The sequence below is a fragment of the Pelobates fuscus genome, chromosome 9, assembly GCF_036172605.1.
Source record: "Pelobates fuscus isolate aPelFus1 chromosome 9, aPelFus1.pri, whole genome shotgun sequence".
Classification (NCBI taxonomy): Eukaryota; Metazoa; Chordata; class Amphibia; order Anura; family Pelobatidae; genus Pelobates; species Pelobates fuscus.
Genome location: NC_086325.1, coordinates 23553497 through 23564723, shown reverse-complemented (window position 1 = coordinate 23564723; position 11227 = coordinate 23553497). Strand labels below are relative to the sequence as shown.

Sequence of the window (11227 nt, the reverse complement as noted above, 5' to 3'; positions counted from 1 at the left end):
TTGTTCTGTGTGAACGTGGCTTGCAACGAAATGCCGTTCGTATGGTTGAATGAATGTAAGATTCTAGGTAGCCGGATGACTAAATGTACGAAAATTTGAACAAATGGTATGGCAGGTGTATTGTTTTGTTTGTATGAAATATGTAGGATTTGAATTGAGAAGGTTTCGAACGGCGAGAATAGCCCGAACGCGGCCATTCTCGCCGGTTACCTGGTGTTCGCATGTTTGGCGGTTCGTGTTCGTTGGTTTGAGTTGCGAGCGTCTGAGCGAAACGGAGGCTGTCGGGAAAGCCGCAAGGAATGACGGGACCGGAAGCGTGCTGTAGAGGACCGGAAGTAGTGCTGACGAGAGGGAGGCGAGCAGGCCAGAACTTCAAAACGGCGACGATAGGTGAGCTGGGATTTGCTGGGATTTAAATAGGAAAATAAACCCCTCCCACAAATTCAGGCATTTTGCCTTCCACATGCCTTCCCTTAAAGCATATCAAAGATAATAAACTAAGAAAGAAAAACAGGTCAGCACAGGTAGAGTTTTAAATGTATATATTGAAATAAGTAAAGACGTGTGTGTGTGTGTGTGTGTGTGTGTGTGTACACACATATTAGAGATACAGAATTTTGTAATTCAAGTCTTCAAACAATGCATGGCTTCAAGATATTTTCAAAACAGTGAATGAGCCCTAACGGATCCCAAATGAAGGCCGATCAGTTCACTGAGACATGGAGCATTACATTAGTTCCATGCCCAGTCCCAGTCCCTTCCTTCATTGTTCGATCTGTGTTCACATTCATATCCTGGAAACCTGTATTGATTTGTGTTACTGATGACTGTGGGAACCATAAAGCAGTTGCACAGTTACAGGTCATAGAAGCGTGGAATGTCATCACCAGTTATGATGACTTCTTTATTTCCTTCCTTGGTGGTTGTTACAAGATAGATAACACCACCACTTGAGCCATCTCGTTGCATTGCCAGGGACAGAGCTGGAATTAAAGATAACAAAGAATTCTTAATACAGCACATATTTATCACTGTCTCAATCATTGGAATACTTCTGCAGCACTTTGCATAAAAACACAATGTCTAACATCAAGTAGATCACATTATAGCGGTAAAGAAAGAACAAATAGATTAGAATGTTTTATTAAAGGAGATTTAGTCTACCATAAATGGACTTGGCAACATATGTACCAAAAACAGGATCTTGTATTTGGATTGATATGTGGCTGAGTCCACTTATTATGGAATAAATCTCTTCTTAGAAGAGATTGGTTTTGTATCTTTATTTATTTCTTTGAATGGAAGGAGTCCTCCAGAGCTTGCACCCATATTTACTACTAAGAGTGATGGTTGTCCTAACTGGTGTCAATTCACATTAAAGAGGAAAAGAGGTCTACCTTCCAAACTGCTGAATGGTATCTTCCTCCAGTTTGAGATTTTGCACCTAACCAACATCAAATTGTCTAAAGGAACCTGAATGACCTTCCATCTCCAATATCCTCCCCCATTGTGATGCGATTCCATCTATTAACCTTGCACAGATTAATATTTGATTGAAACTTTTGGCTTATATAATCTTTAAATGTTTATTTTATAGTGACATGCTATGATGCAATAGTCTATTGTGCGCTTTATTTTGTGAATTTTTGAGTACTTGAAAATTAAGGGTTTTTTTTGTTTGTTTGTTTTTTTTACAAAAAGAGATATTCTAAGCTCTATAAACAGTGCAATGTGCGCAAGGAATCGTCTAGTACCCCTCACGATAAAGAGTTATAAAATTTTACACTAGTTTAACATTTTCCTGGGTCTCCTGGGCACCACCGCCCATCTCTCTACACCAGGGTTCTCCAAACTCTGGCCCTCCAGATGTTGCTAAACTACGACTCGCATGGTTATTTGAACGAATAGATAGCCAGAGAATCATGGAAGTTGTAGTTCAACAACATCTGGAGGACCAGAGTTTGGAGAACCCTGGTCTACACAGATAGAGGCAAAGCGGAATTTCCCTTTCTGCATTAGATATACACATTTCATCCCAACTGGTATGGAATTTATATTGTAATGTGGAAGGGACTATATCTGTGAAGCAGGATGTGCTGCATGCTCCCGGAGAACCCAGGTAAGTGAAATTGTTCAAACTGTGGCAAGTCATGGAGTCCCACATACATATAATTATTTATCCTGAGACCTGGCCAATATAAGGGATTGTGCTGATAATCTGTCCTTAACTCAACAGTATAATGTGACTGATAGCAAAAAAAAGAATATATTATTTTGGCCTCTTTACATGGGACATAAAGAGAAACAAACTCGGACATTTCCATTCCAACACAGAGTGACATAGAGAGCTGTAAAGTTATAATTGCCTCCCCCCCCCTCCCCTCCCCCCCCCCCCCCCCAACACTCTCATTTCATCATCAACAGCCAGCCTGGATGGAATTAAAATTGATACTGCAAAGATGTGAAGGGGCTGTCTATCTGTGCTAGAGACGTCTTTGTTTTTGTCAAACAGTTCCCAAATATTTGGACAGAAAAATGTTGGACAGAACCCAGAGACTCTTTCTGCTAGTTAAAGGATCACTATAGTGCCACCCTCAGGGTCCCACTCCCGTGGCGCTGAAGGGGGAGGAAGGGGTTTATTCCTTACCTTTTTTCCAGCACCGGGCTTCCTCGGCTCTGGGGACTCTCCTCCCTCTTCTTCCGTCATCGGCTGAATGCGCATGCACGGCAAGAGCATTCAGTCAGTCCATAGGAAAGCATTCTCAATGCTTTCCGATGGATGCAAGTGTCTTCTCACTGTGAAAATCACAGTGAGAAGTGTGGAAGCTGGATTAACCCATAGGTAAGCATAGCAGTTTTTCTGAAACTGCTATGTTTACAGCAAAAAGGGTTAATCCTAGCTGGACCAGGCACCCAGACCACTTCATTAAGCTGAAGTGGTCTGGTTGCCTATAGTGGTCCTTTAATCTATTGTGTATAAAACTTTCCATGAGTTTTGAATACAATTATTTTAATTCCATGCAAAACAGCGATACAATAGGCACAAAAACAAGTTTAGCATAATGAATCAGTTTTGGTGTACCGAACATGTTTCTGCAGACTCACTGCTTACTTTTCTGCCATTTAGGAGTTAAATTAGCATCCTGTGTGTTTTAAGGTTCCATTTATAGAACAGGAGATATCAGCTTCTAAAGTAAGTTAACATCTGATTGAAAATTTAAAGTTGGCTGCTTCAGTTACAGCCAGGGGTAGTATGGATAGCACTGCATAAACAGAAACAAAAGTCATTTAAAGGGAAACTCCAGTACCAGGAAAACAATCTGTTTTCCTGGCACTGCAGGTCCCCTCTTCCTCCCACCCCCAACCTGCAGCAATGCCGCGCATGCACATTAGCGCTCCCCATAGGAAAGCATTGAAAATGCATTTCAATGCTTTCCTATGGGGAAATGAGCAATGCTGGAGTTCCTCACACAGCGTAAGGACGCTGTGCTATGATCCAGGAAGTGCCCTCTAGTGGCTGTCTAGTAGACAGCCACTAGAGGAGGAGTTAACCCTGCAAGGTAATTACTGCAGTTTATAGAAAACTGCAATAATTAAAGTTGCAGGGTTAAAAGTAGTTGGAGTTGGCATCCAGACCACTCCAATGGGCAGAAGTGGTCTGGGCCTGGAGTGTCCCTTTAACTCCTTAATCTCATAGAATTGAGACTGCGGGGTCATGATCTATACACCAAAACTGATGCCTAGAGTATCCCTTTAATTTTCATTCCTTCAATCCTTGTTTCCCTTTACTGTGCAACAAATCCCTCTATAAAACACCCACTGTTGGAATATACAATTCCATTATGGATTCCCGGGGTAAAGTATTCTTTATTGATGTACACACTCATAGATCGTGCATTATTATATTGTTATGCAAAACTAATAAAATTTTGAATTACAAATAAAAAATATATTAATTCACATTGTCATGTAAAAGATATTTGTGTTTTATGGTTGATTTGAAAAGTAAATAAAATTATATAAAACATCTTCTCACCATGGACAGCAAATCTCTCACATTCTTCTTTGGACATCCCTGGCTTGTAGACAGAGTCAACATAACCGTAAATGTAAGTACTGCCCGAGCCTCCGATGGCAAAAGGCTGCCGTGTGATCATTCCACCCAATGTCCCATAGACCTGTATGGCAGAGGGAGATCGGTTACAGAAAAAAGTCGCTCTATAACTTTTGTCTCATCTCATGTCCCTGTAACTTGTAAATGGAATAACGAGGAAAGCTCAAGGCTGGTGTGGCAAATTTTACTGGAAAAAAGTGATAACATATTTAATCCCTTAAGGACACATGACATGTGTGACATGTCATGATTCCCTTTTATTCCAGAAGTTTGGTCCTTAAGGGGTTAAATCCATGCATAAATATATGTACCCTCCAAATGCCATGGTCCTAATGCAATGGTCAACAATAATGTGTTAACATGGGCTGCCTTGTTTTTAAGAAATGCTCTTTCTGCCCCATTTGATTAATCTCCAGTTGCTTTCACACTACATTCCACCCCAGTCTTATGTCCATATTGTCTTCAAGATGTTTCCATATTCTCCCTATGCAAGTCTTATAGTAATGTTTGTTTGTATGCTGTAATATTGTTAGCATATTTTGCAGTCAGTTTTCCCTCTGGACACAATGCCCTTTATTTTATCATTTCTGTAAGAATACCTTTCATTGACTGTATGTGCACTTAGCAGGGGACTCATCACTTTCTGCTCCTGTGTAGTCGACTAGTTAGCAGTTGCAGGTATTTAAATGAGTTGATTGCCTTTTGCGCGGTGTTGTGGCATATCTTGGGGTTCTATAAAGATCAGTTGATTCCAATAATATATTGGGATCTTTGCAACCCAATACCCCTATATACACAAACCTAAAAAAAAATCTCAAAAACAGCAACTAAAATCCGAAACTGGTGGCTGCATTATTCTGAATGCTTTCTTAAATCAATATACAGTATTCTGGATCTCCTAGAATAAACATCCCCCTCTCATCTTTCACCCAGTGTTCATGGGGTCAGGAGTCAGAGAAAAACACTGGACCTCAGGAACACATTGAAAAGTCCCTGTGTGATTCTATTTTGGGGTGAAACTACTGAAAATTTGAGAGAAAAATGTATTCAGTATAATTCAACAACATAAACAAGGAAAATTGATTTGCCCAAACATTTTATTGATGCCGGCATATTACACAGTGAAAAATTCCGAAAATTAATGAGGTGCTATATTTAAGAACAAGTGGACGTAGGGAAACCTTATTAAAAAGAAAGGAGGCATATTTGATTATTATTGACATTTATATAGCACCAACATATTCCGCAGCGCTTTACAATGATAGAAAGGGTGATACTAGATAATAAGTAACTGACTTCCAGAATATAACAGAGACATGGGGGAAAGGGCTCTGCTCAAATGAACTCAGTCTATGGGATCAATTCAATATAATGCATTCTTGAAGTATGAACAGTGAACTGAAGTTAAAAGTATCCTTGTAATTCTAGGTTGTTTACCCCTTAAGGACCAAACTTCTGGAATAAAAGGGAATCATGACATGTCACACATGTCATGTGTCCTTAAGGGGTTAAAAGGTGCTGATTAGTTTTCTTTTCTTTTTTACTTTTAGAAAATCAAAGAATATTGTATATAATGCCCTAGACTGACTTCTCTCTGTGATTATTGTACCTGATCCTGATAGAACTTTTTTTAATCATAATAATAAATATAATATTATTTTATATATTTATCTTTACAATAAAAGAGCTTCTGTAAGCTTCCTTGAGCTAAAACCTGCAGTGAATGGCAGTTGATTGCTCTCAGCTATAGAGCATTGCCCTGGATCTCCCAGGTAAGTTGTCAAACCATTCTTAAACAGTGTGACTAGGCAGCAGGGCACTTCAGGCACCACAACCACTACAGCTAGCTATATTGGTTATGATGCTTGGAGTGTTCCTTTAAAGATCATACACAAAAAAAGAGAAAACTGGAGGATGCAAAGAAAAGGCGTGTGGGAATAGTGGAATACTCCTATGGTGAAACAACCTAAGTCGTTAAAACTTACCTTTTAATAAATCATAAGTAAAAATGTCCAAGTTTACTTATGACTTATTAAAAGTTAAGTTTTAGGGGTGGGGCTTAACTGCCAAGCAGATCGCACGTGCTGTGAATCAGCTCCTGCACAAAAGCGACTAATCTGGGGGTAAATACCCCGAGAACAGTCACGTCCCCAAGCCTGAGGGCACATGCCGAGTCGGGGAAACCTGGGGGCATCGAACAAACCCACAACTAAGACTTAAAACCCGTACAAAGCACTTGGGGCCTGCCAGCGGCCGAGCCAGGGAGAGACGGCCGCTCTCCTGGATGGTTAAGCCCAGCAAAGACCCCTTAATGCACTCGACTCCCTCCCCCCCCCCCCTCTGAACCAGTGGTGGTCATCTCGGGCTCCGCCTGGCTCTTGCGGTGGCCAGCCAAGACAGCAACACGAGACTTAAACACACAGCTGCAAACCCCTACAGGAAATGCCTAAAATGGCGGCCGGCAACGCGACACGCATGGCGAGTATGATGCTGACACCAACGCCGCAAAACGAACCCCATCAGAACCTAATGATAATCCTGAACCGCTTCTGGGACACACTCCTGAGGCGGCAAAAAGTAGCCCGACCCACGATACCTGCTCCACCGACAATGGGTGAGCGGAACCGCAGATGGTGGGGAGAGAGGGGAAAGTCCTTAGGCATAACACCGCCCAAGCCACTCACATGGAAGCAACCTAGCCCACCCGGGCGGCAGGCCATCGGGTCGAGAGCCTAGAAGCATCGCCCACACGAGCGGAGGAAAAAGCACCGCAAGCGTCCGGAAACGACCAGCTCCTCTGTCACTCCCACAAGTGGAGGTAGCCTGGGCCCTAACGGTAGCCAAGGTTGTGGAAAGAAGATGCAGGCCAGCATGCCAGCCTGGGGCTGGAAGGACACCCTCAATGACATCCACACAGTCCCGGAATTACTCTACTTCTGCAAAGAAGGTATCGGGTGAAAGAGACTCTGACATGGGCCCAGTGAACTCGCTACAAAGGGACACTGACAAAATGCCAGCCCCCCCTATATAACGCACGACCGGCATAAGCTATGCTCTTATAAAAAACACACACGTAACATATTAATGCATGTCTTAGCCTGAAGGATAAATGTATGACCTGTATGTAGGTCTGAGCAATGTTGTATACTTTTTAAAAAAGTACATTGTGGGGATATTTATGGGATAGTAATAGTAAACAGTTGAGAATTGCCCACTATTTTAATTCTCAGATCCCAAAGATCGTTATCGTGTAAGTGAAATGTCTTTCATATAAATAAAATCACAATTTGTTATAAAAATAGATACAATTTATTTTTATATTCAAATAATAATAATAAGTAACATGCGTGACAATAATCAATGAATATTTAGTATAACATGAATATGCAATACAAATGGAAATATATTTTCCAACGGTTAACACAGCATGGGATCTACAACATTAGCTGTCAAGAAGATTTATGACGGGCTTCACAGAGACAAAGAAAGTTTCACATAGAGACAGAGCTGCAGCATAAAGTCGTAAAAGTTTAGCTGACAGTTAGAATAACCCTTTCAATGCTGGCTAGACCTCCTAGGTAATTAAGATCTATTCCCATGTAATTTTTAAATAAAATAACATTTAAACCAGTTCATTATTCACTTCCTGGAACCATCCAATAAAATAAATCTACATGTTCTATAAGCAGAATTTTAACTTGCCTAAACAGATATTTATCTTATTTTAGAGCAAATCAATACCCCTGGATAAATATCACGATATGCTAACATGTGATAATAATCACATTAATATATATAATTATTATTAATCCCATCTGCAGATTGGGATGCTATAACCAGTGGCGTACATACCAGGGTCGCAGGGGTCGCGGCTGCGACCGGGCCCGGCCCACCAGGGGGCCCGGCCGCCCCTGCGACCCGGTATGTACGCTCTGGGCCAGCCTCTTCTCCTGGGGGGCCCAGGAGCCGGCCACCTCCGGGCCCCCCGAGGCTGGCCCTGCTTACACCCGGCGGGCTGGCTGGTCCTGCGGGCGCGCGAGGGAGCACTCTCCCCTGAGTGCTTCCTCTTCAGCTCCCTCGCGCACCGCACTGATACCGGAGCCGGAAGATGATGTCATCTTCCGGCGCCGGTATCAGTACGCGGCACGCGAGGGAGCTGAAGAGGAAGCACTCAGGGGAGAGTGCTCCCTCGCGCGCCCGCAGGACCAGCCAGCCCGCCGGGTGACCGCCCCCCCCCCCCCAGGAGCCCAGCAGCACCACTGGACCCCAGGGAATCCCCTCGCACCACTGGACCCCAGGGAATCCCCTCAGCACTCCAAAAGGTAAGGAGGCTGGGGGGATTAAATTAAAAAAAAAAACGTGTAAGTGTAAGTGTGTGTGTGTGTGTGAGTGTGAGTGTGAGTGTGAGTGTGAGTGTGTTCGTGTGTGTGTGTGTGTGTTAGTGTGTGTGTGTTTGTGTGTGTGTGTGTGTGTGTGAGTGAGTGTTAGTGTGTGTGTGTGAGTGAGTGTTAGTGTGTGTGTGTGTGTGTGTTAGTGTGTGTGAGCGTTAGTGTGTGTGTGTTAGTGTGAGTGTTGGTGTTTGTGTTAGAGTGTGTGTCTGCTAGTGAGTGTGTTACTGTGTGTCTGTTACTGAGTGTGTTTGTGTGTGTGTGTGTTAGTGAGTCTGTTTGATGTCTGTTAGTGAGTGTGTGTTTGTCAGTGAGAGTGTATGTTTTGTAAGTGAGTGTGTATGTATGTCTGCCGCTGAGTGTGTCTTTGTCAGTAAATGTGTGTGTCTGTTAGCTAGTGTGTATGCATTTGTTCGTGAGAGTGTGTGTGTGTGTCTTCAGCACTTACCTTTCTCCAGCGCCGGACTCCCATGGCGCTGGGGATCCCTCCGCCTCTCAGCTCCGAATGCGCATGCACGGCAAGAGCCGCACACGCATTCAAACCGCCCATAGGAAAGCATTACTCAATGCTTTCCTATGGACGTTCAGTGTCTTAAAATGGCGCAAGCGCCTCTAGCGGCTGTCAGTGAGACAGCCACTAGAGGCTGGATTAACCCTCAGTGAAACATAACAGTTTCTCTGAAACTGCTATGCTTTCAGCTGCAGGGTTAAAACTAGAGGGACCTGACACCCAGACCACTTCATTGAGCTGATGTGATCTGGGTGTCTGTAGTGGTCCTTTAAGTGTGTGTGCATCTGCATGCAGTGGCGTACATACCGCGGTCGCAACCCCTGCGACCAGGTGCCCGCCGCCATGTGTTGCTGCCCCGGCCCGCGCAGTGGGGGGGGGGCCCCGGATCAATTTTTGCACCGGGGCCCCATGGGTCATGTGTACGCCACTGGCTATAACCATATATATTCTTTAGAATATCGAAATCTGATCGTGATTTATCCAGTCATATATCATGCTATTAGAAAATTGTAATTAATTTAAATTAATTAATTGAAGCCAGTATAATTACCAGTTAAATAGATATTCTCACCAGATGTTCTCAGGTAGCTAAGTGTCAAGGAATGTTTCTTTCTCGCTCTGACTCTGCTTGCTTCTTACTTAGGCTGCTTCCGACTTTCTCTGCATTCCCCTGCTTTCTCTCTTGATTCCCCTCTCTTCCCTTTGTCTTAACTTTTTGACTTTTTGTGTGGTTACCTTCCAAATAACAATTTAAGTATTTGGTCTATAGAGGGCAGTCTCGTCCCACTAAACATACCTATCCAGGAAAGAGTTAACTTTTCCTGGTGGCTATTTTGACGTCCTTTAGTTTATCTTTATAGTTGCTATATTTTATATTTACTGTCAATTCAAAGCCTTTCCTTGAATTTTCTTCAGACTATGTGTCTCCAATTCCTGCTGTAATTTCTAATATGACAGTTCGTAAACTAATTTTGACCTCTCCAATACAATGGGATCTTGTTAGATATAGAAAGTAAAATTAAATTATTTAATCTTCTCTGTCACAAATGTCTGGGTTTAGAATTTATTCCATTCCATTAGCATTTTAGACAGTCTCTTATCACTTGGTTTGTTTATACTATGCATTCCTTCAGCTCTGGCAAGTGGTTAGTTTTACAGAAAGGATAGAAATTTCGTGTCTCTTTGTTAACTTGAAAATAACAAAATGGAGTCTGGTCTGTTCAGAGTGACTCAGAATATACACTTTTAATTTCTATCATAGCACAAAATGTCTGCTGATATAAATACCCTGACAACATAGATATAGCCGTAAGAACTACCAGATCTGTCATTAATGCGCATAACATAGCAATGTTACTTTTATAGACCTATCCTTGCCTGTTAGGAATGCAAGACATAGCACTAAATGTAAGTCTCGTTAACTAATTAGCATACAGTATGATCTAAGCGATTAAGCCTGCTAACATTAAAAATTGTGCTTGTTATTCGTATGCCCGCATGTAAAGCGGAGAAATAACCTGAGGACTGCTCTTGGAGCACCTCAAGCCTGTCTGTACCATTCTCATGCACTGCAAAAATAAAAAATGTAAAAATATTTTTTTTTTTAAAAAGATAAGTTTTAACGACTTAGGTTGTTTCACCATAGGAGTATTCCACTATTCCCATACGCTTTTTCTTTGCATTCTCCAATTTTCTCTTTTTTTGTGTATGAACTAATTCTATAGGGGTTACACCCCCCACCCACCCCTAGCTAGGAGGATTTTTGCAAATATCGGCTCCAGTCTTCTTTTTCCTTTCTTTTTCTCTTTCAATTGTGTATCTGTTCCTTTAACAATACATTGGGGTCAGCCAGGAGAACCACTCAAAAAAGGTATTAATTTTTGGGCATGCATTACAAAATAATGCACAAAGAAAATATATTACATGTAATCTTATGCTGCCAGTGATAAAAGATTATGACGGTATTACAACAAAACTTCACTTTGCTTGAGCAGCCTTCATGAGCTAGCCCTCATTTAACCCTTCCAATTCTGCCTCACTTCACTATTACTAATCTTCCTACAGTGTAAGAAAAAAAACAACACATTTTTTAGCTTCTAAATCATCACTATGCATGTGTGAATTGTAGCTAGGTCTAATTTAACGATTTCGGTCCTGTCCCCTGCAGAATAATCAGATGTATCTCTTCATGGAATATTGTCACATGAACGCTTT

At 42.1% G+C, this 11227-nt stretch overlaps 1 protein-coding gene across 1 annotated transcript in view; it reads right to left on the bottom strand.

Moving 5' to 3' along the window:
• Positions 1 to 659: 659 nt before the first annotated feature.
• The window catches only part of PSMB9 (proteasome 20S subunit beta 9), a 29607-nt gene continuing 19039 nt past the window's right edge, over positions 660 to 11227 (bottom strand). Inside the window, exons 5-6 of the mRNA XM_063433283.1 lie at positions 4037 to 4178; positions 660 to 983 (exon numbers count right to left, since the gene is read on the bottom strand). Of these exons, the coding sequence (XP_063289353.1) occupies positions 856 to 983; positions 4037 to 4178 (270 nt within the window). The 3' untranslated portion in view covers positions 660 to 855. The remainder of the gene's footprint in view (positions 984 to 4036; positions 4179 to 11227) is intronic.